Genomic DNA, 23,114 nt, shown 5'->3' with positions numbered 1-23,114 from the left:
TTTTTAAGTAGAGTTGGAAATAAACAAAATTCAGAGCATAGAAAGTATCATTTCCAAATATCTTCTTTACAAATTAGCCAGGCCTTTCTGATCCTTAAAATCTTTATAACAGATGCAAATATTTAGAGGACAAATTTCAACATTTTGAAGGACATTCATCTTTTTAGGAGGGGAGGCTTTGTTTTCCAGTAATGGGTAGATTACCTCTCTTTTAAATCCTGAATTTTAAGATACTTAATCAAAAAAAATTCATCAGCAAAACCAATTTGTTTTTATTTTTAAACCCTTACTTTAATTCTCAATTATCTAAAAATATTTTATTTCAATCACAGTATTTGAGTTCTTTTCTGCTCTTTATGTTCCACAAAACATTACAGTTTACATATTCTTTTCATCATACGCAAATACAACCATAATAACAATAAATAATATACTGAATTATGCAATGTAGAGTATCGAAAAAGCAAGAGCTTGAAACATGTCTCCTTCAAGCCTTCACTGTTTCTTATAACATTCTTAACATCTAAGAAGCCCCATTTTATTTGCGAAGCAACATGCATTGCCACTGTTCTTGTCTCTCTTCTCAATCAATAAAACAATAAAATGAAGACAAACTGCAACTGCCTGACTTTACACACAATATGTACTTACAGTTTCCTTTATTTGTAAGATATATTTGCAAGAACACTCAATATTTTTGGTAATACGATCACTGCTACCTTCTCATATACTGTCCTATGTTTTCATTGCCTAGTTTTTGTAACTTATTCTATTATTCTGCATTCTTGATTAATAATGGTCACTGAAACTTCTGTAAGTGCAGCTGATTTTACCTTTCAAATAATTATGTAATACTTCAGTCTATTTAATGCCTTCCTCAAGTTTTATAATGTTCACCCTCATGCCTGATAACTGTGCATAGATAATGTTCACCCCCATTCCTGATTACTGTACAGATTCTCCGGGCACATTTTCATATAGCCATGAAAATTTTATAAGTAATAATGACATTAACAAAGTTGAAGGATACTACCAAACTAATATGTAAATCTAATATACAAGCATATATATGAAAAAGAGGATACAGAGCCTCAAAACTTATAGAATAAAGTGCAGGGAAATATAATCTCCAAAAGCAAATTAACACGAAACTTACCCCTAAGGCCATAGCATGAGCAATACCAAACTTAGGAATATTACGAGCCCACAGAGGCTTAAAGTGATCTGTTAAACAGATTCGACCTCCTCTGTACATTTTAGCTGTTTTACCATCCAGTTCTGGTAATGCTATCTCAGGTGCAGTGGCTGGGTAAGTTACTGGAATCTGCAAGGACAAATGTAATTTTGAAAGCATATTTAATTTTCTACATAAGTTTACAGTGCATTTCATAAAATTAACAAAATATATGTGTTAAAAATAGACAAATATCCGTATAAAGGTGGGAATGGTAAATAGCAACATCAAAGGAAGAAGTCACGCTGGGGTTGAATATTTTTGTGATGTCATGAATAAGCGATGAGCACAATAATTTGAATGATACCCTTGGAAGCTTAATATGACCTAAATGTACACAAGAATAAATTGGTGTTTAAGTGGAGTTAGAAATTAACAAAATTTAGGGCATAGTAAGTACTGGGCTATAATGGAACACTGCAAAAAGGACTTTATCTAAAAATATAATGATACCATGCATAATACAGTAACAAAACTATTTTGTAGATTACAAAATGAGGAAGAAGAATGGGAATTGGAAGTTACAGCAAAGGTACCCAAGAAAGGTGACCTGAATGAATGAGATAAATATAGAGGCATTGCATTTATGTTAGATGTCATGAAAATATTTTCTCATTGAATATGATCATTCTCAATAGACAGAGAAGAGAAATTTATGATATTCCTCAAGATTACAAGCTGATTTTACAAATGGCACGAGTTGCACCTGTCACATATTTGTTGGTCTTTGAAGCAGTGTAAGGAATATTAAATTCCCATCTTGTGGTTTTTGTTGATTAAGAGAAGGTAACTGGATTATTATGGAAGTTAATCTTAAACATAGTATAGCTGAAGAAAAGTATCCATGACCGTAGTAGATACAAATTCAATTGTTGGTGGAGTCTTGTCAAATGAATTTGATGTAGACATTGGGGTACCACAAGGTCATGACAAGTCATCTTTGTTTTTTTCCCTTTCTCAAGGAATTTATAGTGGGAAAAGTAGGTGGAGATGAAAATGAGGGTTTATTAAATTAATTTGTATCTTTAATAGCTAACAAACCTGGGGTCTTAACATTATGACCTTCTAGCATCAGCTGGAAACCGATAAAAAATCAATTAGACTGTATATGCAAGGGACTGTTGGTATCTGTCCTTGGTCATGAGATAAGTGGGACCACCCACATACCCAGCCACAACTCATGACCTCACTAGTTACTCTTCCAACCCGGTTAAACTGTCAGTAGGGTGGTTAGAGGTGGGCCTTTAATGTTAAGACCTCAGGTTTGTTAGTTATGAAAAATACAATTAATTGAATAAATTTATCATTTGTTTGTATACAAAACAAACCTCCAGTCTTAACATTAGGATAGACTTACTCTTACTGGGAGGTATAATTCAACTGACTGGAAGTATGCCACACCTGGTCCTTTACCTGAATAAGAGAATTCTGAGGAATACAACCTTTATTTCTGAACTTAGATATACTACGTTCAGCTTCTGGGTTTCAATACAATGGCACAGTTCATTGTATATTCGAAAGATAAGAAGTTATCTGTTCCAATAAAAAACCGATGTAGCCACTTATGTAGGTTTGTTATCATTACCCTCTCCCCTGCCAAAGAGAGGAATGTATTGCTACTGAAAGGAATCTTAACACTGATTATTACCCTAACAGATTGGCTACTTCATTCACCTGTATCATGTCAGTTCCAGCTCATGATGGAACACTCTTCTTACCACCCACAAGTAAAGAAAGAGGAAAAGAAAAGAAACCAGTCATCTTATTCATTTCACTTTCATATCACCATCTTAAGACAAGATACAAACTGACCTGCCAGGAGCACTGGATGAGCTACACAACTTGTTAAGCAGCCACGACCAGACCCAAGGAAAAAGTGTCCAAGGACCTATGGGTAATGTCCTTCAAGTACAAGGAAGTGAAAGTGGTTTGGCGCAGCCATGAATCACCATTCAAAATCTTATGAACAGACATAAGGAGCTTAGTCCTCTAACACCATGCACTCTTGCATGTGTGACATTGCCTGCAAATACTGATGTAGTTGAACATGCATTCCAGATCGTTTCTCATAGCCAAAACGAGATTGTATTCTTGGACAATTCGTTCATGGCCCAGCCTGTGCTAACAAAATTCTGTGACAACCCCGTCTGAGATGTCATGTCCTTTTTAGATAAGTATGCAGTGTCCTGACAGGACATGACAATTCTTCAGGGCCACTGTCAACAAAGTCTCCCAAAGAAGGTATAGAAAAGGAGACAAATCCATCATGAAAAAATTTGAACACAAAATACTTCCAACCTCTGGTGTGTTATACACCAAAAAAACAGAACATGCAGCTCACCTACCCTTTTTGATGATGTGAAAGCTAGCAAGAAGACAGCCTTGAGGGTCAAGTTTCTATCTGAAGCTTGTCGCAACAGTTCATAGGGTGTTTTAGTAAGACTGGTCAAAACCAAGGTTCAATCCAACTAGGTATGTTTGGGCTCTTTATTATCTTTCATCCAAAGAACTACAACTAGAGTGACCCTATAGCCCTTTATGGCAGACACAGAAGGTTTCTCCATTCTGAGAGATTAGAAAACCAACTATTTGTTGAACAGTAGAAGTTCCGAGTGGAGAAGAACCTTGTCTATGACCCTAATCAAAGTAGACGACCACTTTCCTTGATACAAGGATATTGAAGATTTCCTAATATAGACTGACATCTGAGATGCTGCTCTACGAAAAAAGCCTCTCGCTTGCAGGAGATACTTGAGTTTCCATCCATGAAGAGATAGGGACTGTATCAACTGGTGATACCTCTCCACATGAGATTGATTAACATAATAGATTGTGCCAGGAAGGTGACTCCCTCAGAACTTCTGATAGTGAGATCTGGAAACCATTCTGTTTATGGCCATAGTGGAGCTACCAGCATCATCTTGAGATTCTGGGACCTCATCACTCTGTTCAGGACCTCACAGATCAGACAAAACAGAGGGAAGGCATATACGTCCAAGATGTCCCATGGATGTTGCAAAACATACTCTGCCCCTGCAGCCGTGTCCAGGACTACTGAGCAATGGACTTCTAATTTTCTGTTGTACCTTATCGAGAAGAGATCTATCACTGGTCTTACCCACAAGAGAAACATCACAGGCTTGGCACTTCATCACATATACTTCCTGTACGTTAAGAGTGTTGGCCCTCGAATGATACTATCTTCAGATGATCAAAGAGTACTCGAAGGCACTATCACTGTATCAGCACCCTATCCCAGAGCTGAATTTAATGAAACGTTCATTACTACATCCGTAGATTTTCTAGGTGGAACGACTGAGGAAGCACAACAAACACCAACCTCCGAGGTATTGTTCATGACCGAATCTTTTACCCTTCATACTCACAGGGATGTGACAGTCCCAGCTCAAAAAAGAAGAAATTGTTTTTCTCTTCTTGGCACGGGGATCAGCCACAAAATCCCTGATTCTTCATCTCTTAACTGGAGAACGCACAGGAACAATGGATGATTCCAACGAAGCAGATGCTGAAAAGGAGGAAGAAGAATAAAAAGTAGTAAATGAATCATGTCCCTTCTTCTTGCAATGTTGATCAAATGTCTCCTCTAACTGTTGGTACTACTGTAAACAATACTAAGGGAGTCCCAATATGATGCGGTATTGGTACCATATGCATCCCGTTATGTGTCGTAGTCGATACCATGTAGTGGAGACCCGGGAAGAAGCGACACCCATGGTACAAGGTACTGGAGGGTAACAAAAAGCCATGTAGTGGGACAACAGTCCATCCAAGGTTGGTACTCTTGATGGGCCTAGAGAGATCCACATGCCCACCATCCTATGAGCATCCGGAGCCAGAAATTGAGACAAAGGAGATGGCCCCGCCTACCCGAAGGGAAAGAAGAGGCATAATAATGCAAAAAGGCCTTTCCCATGCAAGAATGTAGGGACCCATCTGTCCCAACTGACAGCCTCTATCAGTTAGTTGGTCAACAAAAATATTCCTTCCAGCTGGAATATACCAAGCTGACAGCTTGTGGTGTGGTGAACAGCCCACTCAAGTATCTACTGATTATATATTATATATCAGTTTAGTAGAGTTATTTGATTCATATTGTTATTGTTATTTTCTGCATTGTCAAAATATGGTGGATTTCTAATGTTTGGGCAGTATATGGTTGATTTTAGGTGTATATTGATGTATTTAAGTTGTGTTGTGACGTCATAGAAGTCAAGATGGCAGTGGCGTCTGGTGGATGTAAAAAAAAACAAAGGCAGAAGGAGACACCTGCGTGGGTTGTTTGGTTGGTAGGAGAGAGCTCTCTGTCAGATAGGAGTTTTTGGGTTGTGAGTCTTGATGTGGTGATGTTCTAAGGTGTGAGCTGGAGTATACTGTGAATGAAGAATGTGAACATGTGGGTAGATTGTATATCTATGTACAAAAGGAAAGATTAGGCTAGGAAAATATTCAAACTGGTAGCAGACGTGGTTGATCAAAGATGGTTGGATCTGATAGTGAACAAAGGGAGACTAAATGGAGAAGGGAATGTCAGAGATTTAGTGGGATGCAAGAGGAGTACACAGGATGGAGAGGTCAAGTCAAAGATTGGCTATTGTTATTTGGAGAAGATACAAAGTACCTGGCAATAGAGATAAGACTGAGCTTAAAGGGAAAGCTCAAGAAATAGCAGAAGGATTAGATTGAGATAAACTTAAGGTACAGAGGGTACAAAGATACTCCTAGGCAAACTAGATGAAGCATATCTAAAAAACACGCTAATGGAGAGTTACAGTAGATTGAACAACTATATGGAAATGAGAAGAGAATCAAGTGAATAGATGAGGGACTTTTTAATTAAGATACAAAGGCAGCATCAGTGTGTGACAGAGCGATGGGGAAAAGTACGCTTGAAGGAGAAGTCGAGGGTTATCATGTATTGGAAGAAGCAAATCTCACGGCAAATAAAAAACAAATGGTATTAGCAGCTTGTGGTCAAGGGAAGTTAGTACGAAACAGTGTCGCAAATAATGAAAAGAATATTCAAGGGATTAGGGAATAAAGAGGAACGGAAATGGTAGGGGGTCAGAAGACAATGCGAGTTCTGGGAGAGGGAGGGAAAACCAGAGATATTGGGGAAGATGGAACAGAGGTAGGGGTGGAAGAAATCCTAAAAACAAAGAAGGTAAAGTAACATTATGTCCCCAGAGTTTTCAGTATAGGAAGAAAAAGGAAACAAGAAGAAAATAAGCAAAAAACAGAAACTAGGCCAGAAGAAGAAGTTTATGTAGGATAAGTTAATAAAGTAGAGGATGAGTCATGGGAAGTGATTGATGCAATTTTTGACACGGTATATGTAAATCGACAGTTTGCGGGAAATTGTGACTAGCACACATTGTCATGGGTTTGAGTCAGGAAGAGTTGATGAGAATGAATGATACGAGTACAGTCTAATAAAGTGTTCAATTTTGGTGAGGCATCTTATAAGACGAAAGGAGTAATGGAAATACCAGTAATATTAAAAAACAAGAAATTCTATTTGAAGACAGAAATTCTGCAGGGTGATATACCATGACTAATAGTTAAGCAAACCATGAGTAAAATGGGTATGACCATAAATTTGAAAGAAAATTGTGTCATAATAGAAGTATTAGGGGGAATGAAGGTAAAGTTAAGAGAAGATAAACAGGGACATTTAAGAATACCTATAAGTAGAAGGAAGGTAGAAGAATTATTACTGGAGGGTTAGAAGGGAAAGAGTCTGAGGGAAATTTAGAGTACAATGAAGAAATGGAGTGATGGGTTAATACAGAAAGAAAAGGAGGAAATAAAAAAGTTACTAATAGACCTGATTGGAAATTGTGAGATATGTAAAAGATGCAAAAGAAATCCAGCTAAACCAGTCTGTAGTAGGATTTTCTTGGAGTAAAACTTAATGAAGTTGTAGCAAAGGATGTGGGAGAGACAGAATAGAGAAAGTTTTTGGTATTGGTGGATATGGCAACAAGGTATTGTCAGGCCTTTTGGATAAAAGATTAGAAACCAGAAACTATAATAATGACACTTTTTGATGGTTGTTTTGCTATATTTGGAGCACCTTTCAAAACATTGTCAGACAACAGGGGAGAATTTCAAAACGAAAAAGTAAGGATGGCAGAAAGATGGAATATTAAAGTATTAGCCACAGCATCGGAATCTCCATGGAACAAGGAATTACGTAAAAAGACTGTAGGCACGATCGAGGGGGAAGGACCGGAGATAATAGTGGGCGGGAGAAGGAATGCAGACACAGAAGAGATATAGAAAGAGATGTGGTAGAGGAAACAATGGAGGATCATAGGGAAAGTGAGTTAATAGAAGGTGAGTTAATAGAAGAGATACCAAAATTCAAAAAAGGGAAAAAGAGTAGGAGCTGTAAATGATGATACAGGACAAGTAGAAGAATGGACTACATATATTAAGTCTTGTAGGAAAAAGATCAGGCAAATCATGTTGCTGATTAGTACAATGTACAAGACTCACAGTCAGGTAACAAGGGGTGGGTTAACTTGAGGGATTATAGTCAAAGTTGGAGAGAAAACAAGGTATATGAGGAGGTAAATGATGTTGGACAAAAAGCTATATCCACAAGATGGATAGATAGTAACTGAAAAGATAAAGGGGGGGGGGGGGTGATATGTAAAGCAAGATTAGTAGCTAGAGGGCTTGAAGAAGAGATGGCAGAATGGGAAAAAGATGCTCCCACATGCAATGCTGAAATTTTAAACTTTTGTTTGACCATAATTAAAGTGAAAGATTGGAATTGTTATACATTGGATGCCAAAACTGCAAATTTACAAGGTGGCGAGATACAAAGAGAAGTATATTCAAAGCCACCTAGGGGAGATGGTTGGAGTGGAAATATGGAAATTGAAGAAAACTGTTTATGGGCTCAAGGATGCAGCAAAAGCATGGTATTGTAAACCAGCGAAAGTAGTGGAGGAGCTCAAAGGTGAGAGAAGTAGACTAGAACCTAATATATTCTTTTGGAAAAAAAGACAATAAATTGAATGGTATTTTGTGTACACATGTAGATGATTTTTGCTAAGGAGGAACTGAAGGATTTTTAAAGGAAAGAATTGAAAAATTGAAAAGGAAATTGCAAGGAGAAAAGAAAGCAAAAGATTTAAGTATATGGGAGTAGTAGTAGACCAGGAGGAGAATAGATTTTGCCTTAATCAGTTCCAGTATATAAATTCTATAAGAGAACCAGAAGCTAGAAGATATACGGGTAATAGTGTGTTAGAACTAAAGGAGTTAACCGAGTATAGATCAGTGGTAGGACAGTTGAACTGGGTATCGCTACATACCATGCCAGAAATATTATACGATGTTAGTGAATTAAGTAAAGCATTTAAAGAAGGAATGACTCAAGATATGAAGAAGCTTGTTCAAAGATAAAACCATTTTAAAACTTCAGCAAGCTTTCACATCCATTGACTGAAATAAAAGCTTAAAAATTATTGATTTGCCTTTAAATAAAATTAATTGATAAAAAATATACATACAAATAAGTAATATACCATTTGAGAATATCATAATGCCATTGCATACATCCCTTTTAAGAAAGCTTCATAACCAACAGCAACAATATCTGATGTCAAACAAGCAAATGAGACCTAGTACTTACGTCAAATTCAACATCAAATTCATATTTCAGAAGTTCATGAATGAACCAGCATTTTCCAAACCATCTTGTTCCTTCTTTATTACTTTCTAGCCGAAACCAGTCGTTATCTGCTTCTTTGTTATTCTGTACATACTGAAATAAGAAAAGCAACAGATCAGAACACTAGTTAACACAATTCAATACATTTGCAGATAGTTTGTCAATTTATTTTCCAAATAAACTGTACGTATATGTATATTACTTTTACCCAAAATTTCCAAACTTTCATTCAGCGCACACCTCTTAACCCTACTGATTGGTAAAAATGTCATGGATAACAGTAGAAAAAGTAAGAGCTTTGATAAAGTGATACTGAGCTCAATCTAGCAAGAGAGGTCACAACAAAACCATCTAGTAACTTCCGCAGTCAGCTGTAGGTTTGTCCACTTCAGCTAAACACTAAAATATTTAGTAAAGGGGATTTGTAATTTGCACAAGTACCCACAATGGTCTGCTTTCAAAAATTTCTGGTTGTTATCAGTACAGGCAGTCCCCAGTTTACAATGGTTGCAGCTTACGAAGTTCTGAATTTATAACGCTTTTTTATTATATTCATCAGAAATTATTTCCCACTTTACGATGCATGTTCCAGGGTTACAAAACCGATCCAATGGAAGAAGTATGACTCTAAAAAGTTAAAATAATTAACATTTGAAGGTGTTTTTGATGAAAAACACAATAAAAATGCAGTTTACATAGTTTTCATTACACCCAAAGCATTAAAAGTAAGGTTTCCTTATGATTTATGACTATTTTCGGCTTACAGTGCATCTCAAGAACGGAACTCCTGTTGTAAACAAGGAATTGCCTGTATTACCATTACCAAAGCAGATACCACTTCAGAATACAGGGTAGCTTGTATAACATATAAGATTAATATTCCATATCCTAAACCACTGTCCTTATCTCTTGTAGTTAAAACAAAAAAAATTTGCATCTAACACAGAAAAAGAACATGTACCATTGGATTAGTCATTACTTCTACTGAGATGAAGACTGACAATATAAGCTCTAAGCAGTGTACAAGGAAAAGCTGCAAGACACCACCATATTATATACCTTCCAAAGCACCAGCTCCCTGACAATGGTTGATCAGCACTGATTCCTTAATAGTGATCAGTGAGTCTCATTAAGCTATGGGACCTGCAGGTTTGCTATTACAGTGACAACTCCAGATTTGCACTACTATTGGATCCAATACTTCCTACATTACGTACTGTCTCTACAATCTTTGTCTACTGTTATCCAAACACTGGAAACAATTAGCAGTGTCTGACTGCAAAATAATGACAAAAGTCTACCCTAGCATCTGGGGTAAAACTACTCGGCCATAAAACTGAGCAAAATCAACTGGAATTTAAAGAAAATCTCTTTTAAAAAAATCATAAACAACCTGACAGATAAGGTCAGCATAAAAAAGAAACCTTTCTTCAAGTGCTGATCATTCTTGAAGCTTCAGAAAGAAGGTAGTTAACTCAATACGTATACATACACAACATTTCTTATTACCAAGCAACATGCACAGTTGGGTTAATCTCCCAATGAAAACTCATACTTAACAAGGGCTCTCTTCTAAAACCAGGTCAGTTTAACATACTGTACTCTTAACAAATAAAAAACTAGATCATCAATATAACAGTCATTAGAATGGTTATACTTGAACCATTTCATAAAGTTTATGAAGATTTATAGTTTGTTTGCATGGTGTTTTTATGTTGCATGCAACCAGTGGTTATTCAGTAACGGGACCAACGGCTTTACGTGACTTCCGAACCACTTTGAGAGTGAACTTCTATCACCAGAAATACACATCTCTCACTCCTCAATGGAATGGCCGAGAATCGAACCCGCGACCACCGAGGTGGGAAGCAAACACCATACCAACCACGCCACTGAGGCGCTATGAAGATTTATTAAAAACAACAATAACATCTAATAACAATAAATACAGTACAGTGGACCCCCCTTATTTGTGGGGGATGCGTTAGACCCAACCGCAAATAGCTAGAATCCACAAATACCTAGAACCCCTATGAAAACACTTAAAACTGCCAATTTTGTTAGTTCAAACTCAAGAAAACCCATTAAAAAGTCTTATACGTACCTGGTTTTTTAATAGCTTTATCACAAAAAATCCATTTAACAATGAAATTTATTTTAAAAAATACAGTAATTTGAGGATATTTTCCATAGAAAAATACTACAAATACGCAAATTTCCCATGAGTAATGGGTAGATATGGTCCATAGAGAAATCCACGAATACGTGAGTCTGTGAATGCTGAGATCACGAATACAGGGGGTCCACAGTATTCATAGTGCTGACTCTTGCACCAAATGCATTTGAATTTAGTTTAATAAAGCATGGTGTATGCTCACAAGTATGCTTGGTATACATCAACATTAAGCTAAATGACTAACAAACGAAGTACAAGCAGAAACTGTGCATGCCACAAAGGCACAAACTAACCATCACCAGTAATAAACACAAGAGAGAGACCCTAACAGCATTAGCTTTACTTCACCAATAATTCCTAATTGCTAGTTAGCTCAAATCAGTCATTCAACAATTCTCTCTTAATCTCCCAAGCTGCAAAACAGCAATTTGAAGCAATTGATTGAAAGCATGAAGTTTCCATAATAAAACTAATAGTATTGTAATAATACTTACCTGAACACCTGGTCACTGACCAACCCGAATTAGCCCTGGTTACTGACCAACCCGAACTATATCCCAATAAATTTACCCACAAAGTGAGTAGTTAACTGTCAGCGCTACCAACACTGCAGATAAAATCTTGTCAAATGAGTTACCTGAGGTACCTTTGGCAACGCTACTGCAAATATTGGTCGATCAAGGCCAACATCCCCAATTGAGTCACTCACTATCTAAACTGAAGTGGGGAGGAGGATGGGAATCATTCAGGTGTTCAGGTAAGTATTACAATATTAGTTTTATTATGAAAACTTCATATTGCAATACACCCCCTGAACACCTGAACTAGCCCAATTAACAAAATTTAATGGAGGTTGGATCAATCTAATTCAGCCCAACCTGTCAACGGCGCATAAGCAGTAATTCATTATCAACCTGTGTGTAAATGTGTGTCCTTAGCTAGTTGTCTAACTTAGTAGGTGAGGATGCTTGCAGAGAGAGTAACCCAACGTCAGTCTCGTGTCTCGTGTCGTGCCAGAAGTGCCTCCCATGTGGTATTCTATACCTCTCATGTATGGAGGGGAAAGTCAAACCTCCCATGTGACTTTATCCAGCCTCTCATGCCTGGAGGAAAAGTTGAGTGTGCAGGACCTTCAAGTTCTCTACTGCTCACTGACACAGGTGACTGTACAGAAGAAGCTGAAGATATTCCAACAAGACCATCAGAATCTGCCTAACCTCAAAGACCAAGAAAAAAAAATACACTCGATATGAACCCTTACAAACAGAGACTCTTAAGTTCATTTAGACCAGGGGTTCTCAAACTTTTTAACTCCTCGACCCCCTTATGAAGTTTCAAATTTTGTATCGATCCCCTAGACTAGCATTTAATATTTAAAAAAAAAAACCACAATGTCAGAATCAATTAGAGTAGTATTAGTTCAGTACTTGACATTCAGTATGATTAAAAAGTAACACCTAGTAAAAAAATATGTTTGGAACTTTAGATGTACGAGTATATGTAACTTAATTCTCCCACACATCAATTATTCATCCACCCCCTTTAGACCCCTGACTCAGTTATTCATCAACCCCCTGACTATTCATAGACCCCTTGGATAATCCTGGGGGTCGAAATCGACCACTTTGAGAACCCCTGATTTAGACTATCCCAGACTACCTAAACCACTAACAGCCTAACAATACAAAGCTAATTATAAAATTGAGTTGGCCGCAACAAAGGACCCAGGAAGTAACCCTTCTTTGAAGAAAACTGAATATCCTTAAGATAGAACATTGTGAAAACCGACACCGACTTCCAAGTAGCCGCCTCCAAAATCGCAGACATCGAAAAATTTCATAAGAAAGCTGAAGAAGTAGCCAACTCCCTGACATTATGCGGCCTTAGACTAGAAGAAGAATTCGAAGGCTTCGAAAGCGATGAAGAACTATCCAACGCTTAACTTATAACCTCTCATAAGAAGAAACTAATTGCATTTTGGAAATAGAACGAGATGGACAACTAAGGGAAAACAAATAAGGTTCTCAGACAAGGTATAAGTTTTTCAGTACATGACAAATAAACTTTGAGAGCTAGAACCGGACACAGCAGCATTTCAGATCTGTCACCTCCTACAAAATCATCCAACGATGAAAAATGATATTGTTAAACTACAATAAAGTTTGTACATACGTTACCTGGCAGATATATACTTAGCTATAGTACTCCCGACGTTCCGACAGAATTTCAAATCTCGCGCACACGCGACAGGTAGGTCAGGTGGTCTACCTTACCCACGCCGCTGGTTGGCGGGCGTATGAACCATCTATCTCTCCAGCCAGATTTTTTCTCTTTCACCTGTCTCCTGAGGGGAGGCTGGGTGGGGCCATTTAGACGTATATATCTGCCAGGTAGTATGGACAAAACTTTATTGTAGTTTAACAATATCATTTTTGTACATGAACTTCCCTGCCAGATATATACTTAGCTGATTGGCACCCTTGGTGGAGGGTAAGAGACAGCTAAAGTAATAAGGAGAGATAAGAAACAACTGATGTTGTAGGATATAAATAACCTTGGTTCTTACCTGTTCAGGCAGAAGACTTCATTGATATTATCTCTGAGTCTGCGTTGCCTGGAGAGCTACAGCTAGGACGTGACCTGATGCTGAAAGACTCTCGGATCTACCACTGGGATATGTGATCCCTTTGTGTGGTAGAATCCAAGTCGGATCCTGTTAAAGGGAGTTCGTCCCTATCTTAACAGGTCCTAACCACTACTACTGCAAGGAGCCAACACTCATCAGACCACCTAACCAAACTACTAAAGTTAATATTACGACCTAAAGAGATGCCTTCATGCATCCTCTTTAAGGCAACCAACAACAACAAATACAAGGGGGAAAAATTTATACTACTAAACAGGATGAGTTTTCCAGCTCCCTGCCCCAGCACTGAATCCGCAGATACGTACGGGCCCAAGGCGAAGCATTTTTCGTAAGTGATTCTCACATCACGTAAGTTAGTGGTTCGCGAACACTGACTGACATCTCCAGAATGTTGTCTCCATCAGATTTCGCACGGACATATTCTTGTTGAAAGCAAGAGAAGTTGCTATGGCTCTTACTTCGTGTGCTTTCCACTTAAGAAGCCTAAGATGTTCTTCTCTGCAGGATCCGTGTGCTTCTTTGATGAGGCTTCTCAAGAAGAAGGACAATGCGTTCTTCGACAATGGACGAGTAGGCTCTTTTACTGAACACCACAGGACCTCTCGGTTGGCTTTCAGTTGCTCTTTTCTTCTAAGGTAGTATTTCACCATTCTCACTGGGCAAAGAGTTCTCTCGGGTTCTTCTCCTACAAAGAAGATAACCACGAATCTCGAAGTTCTTGGCCATGGACTTGATGGGTTCTCATTCTTTGCAAGAAAACCAGGAAGGAAAGAGCAAATGAGAGAGTCCTCCTTAAAACCCACATTACCATCAATCGCCTGAAGCTCACTCACTCTTCTGGCGGAAGCTAGAGCCATCAAAAACAGAGTCTTCCTGGTAAGGTCTCTGAATGAGGCTGAATTAATTAGGGGTTCAAACCTAGAGGACCCAAGGAATTGAAGGACTACATCCAAATTCCAGCTAGGTGTCTTAGGATACTGCATTTTCGTTGTATTAAACGACCTAATAAGGTCCTGTAGGTCCTTATCTTCCGATAAGTTGAGGCCCCTGTGCCTGAAGACATTCGCCAACATACTACGATAGCCTTTAATCGTCGAAACGACTAAGCCACATTCAAGTCTTAAGAATAAAAAGAAGTCTGCAATTTGATTCACAGAGGTACTGGAAGAGGAACGTACTCCTCTTGCACCATCTTCTGAAGACATCCCACTTCGATTGGTACACTCGTAATGTGGAAGACCTCCTCGCTCTAGCGATTGCCTTAGCAGCTGCTGACGAAAAGCCTTTCGCTCTGACCAGTTTCTGGACAGTCTGAAGCCAGTCAGACTGAGAGCGGGGAGGTTTTTTGTGGTACCTGTCGAAGTGGGGCTGTCTGAGTAGATCGCTCCTTAGAGGAAGCGATCTTGGAAAAATCCACTAGCCATTCCAGCACCTCTGTGAACCAATCTTGTGCTGGCCAAAAGGGAGCTATCAAAGTCATCCTCACGGAATCTGACTCTGCGAACTTTTTAAAGTCAACCCCAGAATCTTGAAGGGGGGAAACGCGTATACATCGAGTCCTTTCCAATCGAGTAGGAGAGCGTCTATCCCTATTGCTCCTGGATCCGAGATGGGAGAGCAATACAGATCCAGTCTTTTGTTCTTTGCAGTTGCAAACAGGTCTAAGAGAGGCCTGCCCCACAACTTCCAAAGGCTTTGGCAAACATCTTGGTGCAGAGTCCACTCTGTGGGAAGGACCTGATCTTTCCTGCTGAGGAGATCTGCCCTTACATTCCTTTCTCCCTGTACGAATCTGGTGAGAAGTTTTATCCCCCTTTCCTTCTGTTCCACAGAAGAAGATCTCTTGCTGTTTCGTACAGAGAGAAGGAATGCGTCCCCCCCTGTTTCCTGATGTATGCCAGAGCCGTGGTGTTGTCCGAGTTTATTTGCACAACTGCTCCTGTCACATCTGACTCGAACTCCTTCAGAGCAAGCCACACGGCTATTAGTTCTTTCCTGTTGATGTGCCAGGAAGACTGGTGCCCCATCCAGGTTCCTGACACCTCCTTGGTTCCCAGAGTCGCCCCCCAACCTGTTTCCGACGCATCGGAGAACAACACCAGCTGGGTTTCTGGATTGAAGAGGCAGTCCCTGCGAGAACTTGTCGGGATCCGCCCACCATGCTAACTCTTCTTGATTTGAAGAGTAATTGACAGGGAGAACTTCAAATCCTGAGAAGGACGACTCCAATTCCGATGAAGAAAGAATTGGAGCGGTCTCAGGTGCAACCTTCCTAGGGAAACAAATTGCTCCAGTGAGGAAAGCGTCCCCAGCAGACTCATCCACTCCCTCACTGTGCATACTTCTTTCCCTAAGAAGGTTGTTACTTTTTCGAGTCCCGGGCTATCCTCTCCGGTGACGGAAAAGCCCGAAAAACTCAGAGAGTTCATCTGGATCCCCAGATAAACGCACTCTTGAGCGGGAATCAGACTTGACTTCTGCAGATTGACCAGAAGTCCTCTAAGGAATAAGTCAAATCCAGGTTTTCTTTCAAGTCCTTCAGACAACGATCTCTGGAATTGGCCCTTATAAGCCAATCGTCGAGATAGAGCGAAATCCTCACCCCTTCCAGGTGAAGCCATTGTGCCACATTCCTCATGATGGCCGTAAAGACTTGGGGGGCCGTGGAGAGGCAAACAAAAACAGGGCCCTGAATTGGAAGATTCTTCCCCCCATCATGAATCTTAGAAACTTCCTCGAGGAAGGATGGATTGGTACGTGGAAGTAAGCGTCCTGTAAGTCCAAGGACACCATCCAGTCCCCTGGACGGAGTGCTGCTAACACCGAGGCAGTGGTCTCCATCGTGAACTTCTTCTTTTCGACGAAGAAGTTCAGGGCGCTTACATCCAACACCGGTCTCCATCCTCCTGAGGATTCGGAACTAGGAACAGGCGGTTGTAAAAGCCTGCCGAAAGATGATCTGCCACTAGTTCGATCGCCTCCTTTTCCAGCATCTGATCTACCGCTAGTCGGAGGGCTTGATTCATGATGGGGTCCCTGTATCTGGCCGTCAACTCCCTCGGGGTATTCGTCAAGGGGAAGGCCTCGAAGAGAACGGGATTAGATAGCCCTTCCTCAAATTGACAGGGTCCAGGCATCTGCGTCTTTCTGGGCCCCAGACTTCTGCAAACTGTAAAAGCCTGGCGCCTACAGTTGTCTGAAGGACTTGAGTCTTACTTGGGAGGTTTGATTGACTTCGTAAAAGTCCTCCCTCTTCTGTTTGGTTTCCGACCTCTGAACGAAGAGGATCTAGAGGTAGATGCCCCTCGAAAGGGTTCCTGAGAGGTCGGCTTGCTTTCTTTGTCTTAGTCTGGAAGGTAGGGCGCGGCTTCCTGCAGACTGTGCTAGAAGGTCCTGCGTAGCTTTGGCAGAGAGAGCCTTCGAAATGTCTTGAACCAGGTGTTTAGGAAACAGCTGTGTAGAGAGAGGGGCAAAAAGCAAAGACGATCTCTGAGCATGTGAGACCGACTTTGTTAAAAATGAGCAAAATACTGATCTTTTCTTCAAGACCCCTGCTCCAAACAGTGAAGCTATTTCGCTGGCCCCATCTCTCACCGATTTATCCATACAGGATAAGACACAATTCAAATCCTCCGGAGAAAACGTGTCCGGTCCTTGAGTTTTCTTGGCTAGGACTCCGAGGGACCAATCGAGAAAGTTGAAAACTTCCAAGACTCTAAAAAAATGCCTTTTTTAGAATGTGATCCATTTCATTTCATTGCCACGTAGTTCTGGCCGAATTCAAAGCTGATCTTCTAGTGGCATCTACTAGTGCCGAAAAATCTGCGTCAGCTGAATGGACGGAAGGCCCAGTCCCAAGGGTTTTCTCCTGTCTCATACCAAAATCCTGTCCTTCCTGAAAGCTTCGACGGAGGGAAGGCAAACATTGTTTTTTTTTCCCCGCTTCCTCTTTAGTATGCATCCATGAACCGAAACTCTTGAGCGCTTTCTTCATAGAAAGAGTCGGCTTCATTCTCACACACGAAGATCCTTTCGTTGCTTTCGCTGTGGAGAACAACGAGTGTGGAGAAGGAGGAGCAGTAGGGCTCAAAGACTCTCCGAACTCCTGAAGGAGAAGTTCTGTGAGCTTCTTGTACGAAGAAACTGTTGCCGATGTATTAGTTTCTTCCTCAGAGGCTTCCTGGTCTTCTTGAGGAGGAGAACAGGGATGAGGATCCTTATGAGAATCCTTAGATGATTTCTAGCTGGGGTACAGTGCGATGAAGGAGACAAACGTCTTGAATGAGGAGAAGATTCCAAAGTAGAAAGGCGTACAGGAGAACGACGAGTTGTAAAAGAAGGACGCTTATCCGAAAATTCTTGTCTAAACTCGCATTCTCTAGAAAGACCACGTCTATCCCTAGGGAAACTACGAGAGGGAGAGCGCCTGCTAAGATCCTGTCGCCGATCGTGAGGAGAGCGGCTACTAGGCGCCGAGCGCCTATCTGTCACAGGGCGCTTAGTGGAATCCTGGCGCCTACCAAGCGGCGAAACGTTGCTAAAAATAGGGCGCCTTTCAGGAGCAGGGCGCTTTAGAGGCTCTTGATGCCTACGAAGCGGAGAGCGGCTGCTACGCTCCGAGCGCTTAAACGAACAGGGGCGTTCTGCAGATCTTGGTCCTTACCAAGGGGAGAACGTCTGTAAGGCTCCGAGCGCTAACAGAATCAGGGCGCTTGAGGCGTTCTTGACTTCTAGCAAGAGGAGACCGATCAGGAGTAGGATCTCGAGAACGAAGAGCGCCTACTAGGAGAACGAAGCAAACGAGGATCAAGGTGTCTTTCTCCAGGACAGCTACTAAAGACGAATGACGCTTACCCAGGAGGGCGAAGGGCTTCCTGAACTAGACTCTTGATGTCCTTACAGAGGAGGAGCGAACTCCGTGCGATGAGCGCCTACCAGTCACGTTATCGACGCCCGACTACAGTAGTCGGAAGGAGAAGTGGGCTACTTTCAGAAGGGCATTCCCTAGGTTCTCTGAGAAGACGAGGAGAAGAAAGAAGAGACGGAGACGACGAACCAAGTCTTCTATGACCTGAGCGACTCTCTCTTCTTGCACGAACTCTAGAAGAAGGAGAAAACAGAAGGGGCTGAGCGTCTACCCGAGGCAGGAATCCGATTTGAGGAAATATCTTCATAGTCCAAGGAGCGCCTATCCGTCGAATGGCGTCTCAACACCTCCGAGCGGGAGTGGTGTTCCTCTCGTGAAATGTTACGATGAGTAGAAGAATCCTCAAAAGAAGGAGAACGCCGATTACAAGGAGAGCGCTCTTCCGACAAAACGCGCCTCGATCTCTTGATCGGGAGAGACAAATCCTTCCTTCTACGCGATCTCGATGCCAAGGAGTCCGCCAAGGCTGTGATCTGAGCTTGTAGGGCCCGCTAGTACTCGAGAAGGAGAGTCCCCAGGATCTTCTTCCGAAGCAAGCTCAGCGCGAGGCGCGGGAGAAGGAGGGCGATCACCGGATTCTCCTAGGCTTCTTTGCTTGCAAGGAAGCTACATCAGAAAAGTCTTCTGGGCCCTGGACGCTAACGACTGAAGGGAGCCTCGCAGCCCTCTTCAACGGGCGTGACGCCTCCTTAGAGCTCCACCCACGCTTCGGCGAAGGAGAAGAGGATGACGAAAAACACTGGCGAAGAATATTCTTCTTCTTACGATCCAAGGCAGCCTGGGAGCGAACTTCAGGATCTGCCGAGGGGACGCCTGACCGGTGGGGGCTCTCCCTAGCCCTCCTGCGGCTTTCGACTTTCCTCCTCCACTGGAACTGGGAGTCTGGAAGAGGTCTAGGCCTGGAGGCACTAAGGAGCCGGTCAGACGCACCCTCCACATCAACTGGGTACACTGCACTTATCATCACTGACACTCTTACCTTGCTCAGTACGAAGATTCTTGTCTTCCTTAGAACACAAGGAAGCTTTTGAGGCCGCCGCCTCCGAAGACGAATCTACGGCTTCGGTGCGGGGAGCAGGAGCTGAGACCTGGGAGGAAAGGATTCTAAAACTACATTAATGTTAGTTTCATTCTCACTCATTCTCGACCTGCTCGAGCTCCTTGAAGAAGCTTTACGTACCCTATCCCTTTCAAGTTTCCTAATATAAGAAGAAAGAGCCTTATATTCATCTTCGTTCAAACCTCACACTCTTGACACGGGTTACTAACAAACGAACATTCATTCCCCCTACATTTAACACAGAAAGTGTGAGGGTCCACCGCAGCTTTCGGTAACCTCACCTTACATCCATCGGTCACACATACTCTAAACAAACCGGAGTTTTGGAAACAGAATCAAAATCAGACATTCTACAGGAAAATCCAGCGCAAAGTCAATAACGGTCCACAATCAGCGTATGCCAAGCCAACATAGAGCGAATAACGTCACCAAAATGTTCAAATCATTCAATCTCCAGGCAAGCGAGAAATGAAGAATATATCGGAAGAAACGACAACAGTTGTTATCGCTTCAGCGACAGAAAAAAATCTGGCTGGAGAGATAGATTGGTTCATACGCCCCCATCCCGCCCATCGGCGGGTAAGTAGACCACCTGACCTACCTGTCGCGTGTGCCGCGAGATTTGAAATTCTGTCGGAACGTCGGAGACTATAGCTAAGTATATATCTGGCAGGGAAGTTCATGTACAAAATTAGAACGATCTAGGAAGAGGATACATTTCAGATTCAGACTTCGCAACCAATTCTGGCAAGTAAGAAAGAAAAATATTGTGCCCCGAAATAGAAACCGTCCTCACCACTGCCTGGATCTCACCAACTCCACTTGGAGTAGCCAGAGCAACTAAAAATAACACCTTCTTGGTTTGCTCTCTTAAGAGTCAAGAAAGACCTCAAAGGCTCGAAAGATGAAGAGCTCAACAGTCTCAAAACAGCCTAAATCCCGAGAGTGCCCAAAGCAGAAAACTAGATGGTCTATTCTAAAAGATCTTAATAGATCATGCAAAATTCTATTGGTCAAAAGCTCAGGCAGGTGAAATATGAGTGTGCTACTGAGCCTCTACCTATACCCTGCATTCGGAGAATACAAGTTCTTTCTTTCTTAAAAACAAGAGCAAAACTAACACTTTTGCAACCGATGGATATGAAATGCTATGCCCCTCTTTCTGGCACCGACTACGGTACATATCCAACCTAGTCTGGAATAGGTTCCTAGCAGATCTTCTCAGACACAAAGACAGTTGGCGAGCCACTGCCTTAGAGAGTCCTGAATGACGAGCTGCTCGCTGGACAGTCTCCAAGCAGCCAGCTTCAGCATGCGGAAGTTCCGAAGGAAGAAATGGAAATTAGTCTGTTTGAGAAGATCTTTCTGCTCTGGAAGGAATACTGGAACTTACGTCAACTTGTCCATTCACTCCCGAGAACTTCCTCAGAGCGACTCCATGCATCTGCTATAACATTGAGCTTCCTCAGCACAAAGTGAAGGATAATAGAAACCCTGCGTTCCTCACTCCAATGAAGAACTCTCTGTGCTACGATGTTTAAGACTTGCGATCTGTTCCTCCCTCTTTCTTCAGATATGACACAGCTGTAACATTGTTGCAAAGAGAGCTACTACCCTGTTGCTTTCTTGTTCTGAAAAGCAACTTAGAACCTCTTGTACTGCTCTCAACTCCCAGAAATTTTTGATGGACTCCTCTCGATCCAGATCCTCAAATGGCCTCTGGCCTGAGATTCCTCCAGGGTTGTACCCCAACCCCGATCTGAGGCATCTGTATACAGATAAACGTCTGGAAGAGGGGAGTCCAATCTTGGGCTGATGGTCAGACAATGTTCTTCTGACCACCACCGAAGATACTTCAGTTCAGAATCATCCCACACCACAACTGCGGTCTCTTCCCAAAAGTCCCAGTGATTCCTGAGACACACCTGCAGAGAACGCATCCAGAGACAAGACCCTGGAACTAGTAGCGAGAGGGAGGGCATTCGGCCCAACAAGCTCTTCCACAAGCAAACTGGTTGAGCTCTGTCTGACAGGAATACCTCTAGATGACTTACAACCACAAGAATCCATTCCTCTGTTAAGAAACTCCTCAAAAGACGTGTCTGAATCTCCATTCCTAAATAGGTCTTTACTTGTACTGGTATTAGAGAGCATTTGACCGAATTAATTGAAACTCCTAAGGTCTGACATTGGTTCAATAAGAGAGCCCTTGCCTATAACACCCCGCCCACAAACGAACCTGAATAAACGAATCGTCGAAGTATCTCCTCATTCGAAATCCCTGACGATGCATTATGTCCGGAATAGACGTTATCCTTGTGAATAACTGAGCTTGTGAATAACTGAGGTGCTGTGGTCAGATCGAAGCAGAGGGACTTGGACTGGAACCTTCTAGTTAGACCCGAAAAACGCAGGAACCTCCAATATTCCTGATGAATCGGAACCTGGAGATACGCATCCTTGAGGTCCCCTGAAACCATCCAATCATCTCTCCAAACTGACCACAGCATTGACAGCAAAGTTTCTATATGCAACTTCGTTGAAACTACAAGCCAGTAAGACCCAAAAGATCTATAATGGGTCTCCAAGACTCTACCGCTTGTAGCCATGAAGATCTGGATGTAAAAACCCCTTTGATGGAGGATGGGGAATAACTGGGAAGGCAAACCTGGGAGCTGGACAGAGGAGGACAAGAATGAAACGGGACTGTACCCTTTCCTTAAGACTCCTACCACCCAACACTCTGTGCCCCACTCCTTCCAGTTGTTCCAAAAAAGGAGCAAGGCAACTTCCTACTGGTACAGGCGAAGGAAAATTCCTCTATTTCTAAAAACTTGTCTTGGGAGAAGAAGGTTTCAAACTAGAGGCAGAAGCCAAACCCTTAGCAGCAAAACGGACCTTTTCCGGAGATCTTACAGGGGACTTAGAAATCAATCACTTACCCGGAAATGGCATCCTGGATCCTTAGGTGATCTTTAATCCTGAGCCGCAACACGAATTCTAGCCTGCTGCGACTATTGTTGACGAAGACAACACAAAATTGACCATCGAGGAGACATCATTCTCTCTAAAAAGACTGTTGTAAAGCGCAAACGGCGCCCTCAACAGAACCCTCTTATGAATGTCCAGGTAGTGAGGCGGCAGATGACTTAAAAAAGAAGTCTCTCCTCTACTTGCCAAAGAATGTTGTACAGCCATCCGAAATATAGCCTGGTATGCCAAGCCTATTGAAACCAAAGTGATGAGGTTGTCAAACAATGCATGATCGGAAGGAATATATCCATCTTGTTTAAGAAACCCCATCAACCCAGACAACATCCACATAGAGTGGGACAAGGCCTCATGGTGACTGCAAAAGGTGACTT

At 41.7% G+C, this 23,114-nt stretch overlaps 1 protein-coding gene across 3 annotated transcripts in view; it reads right to left on the bottom strand.

Moving 5' to 3' along the window:
- The window catches only part of LOC135196994 (ubiquitin-fold modifier-conjugating enzyme 1), a 46,909-nt gene that overhangs the window by 775 nt on the left and 23,020 nt on the right, over positions 1–23,114 (bottom strand). For all 3 annotated transcript variants that reach the window (XM_064223879.1, XM_064223880.1, XM_064223878.1), the window contains exons 3-4: positions 8,901–9,032; positions 1,157–1,324 (exon numbers count right to left, since the gene is read on the bottom strand). In XM_064223879.1, coding sequence (XP_064079949.1) covers positions 1,157–1,324; positions 8,901–9,032 — 300 coding nt within the window. The remainder of the gene's footprint in view (positions 1–1,156; positions 1,325–8,900; positions 9,033–23,114) is intronic.

This window comes from Macrobrachium nipponense, chromosome 18 (genome assembly GCF_015104395.2).
Source record: "Macrobrachium nipponense isolate FS-2020 chromosome 18, ASM1510439v2, whole genome shotgun sequence".
NCBI classification, from domain to species: domain Eukaryota; kingdom Metazoa; phylum Arthropoda; class Malacostraca; order Decapoda; family Palaemonidae; genus Macrobrachium; species Macrobrachium nipponense.
The sequence above is the reverse complement of the archived record's forward strand: the minus strand, read 5'-3'. Positions and strand labels throughout refer to the sequence as shown.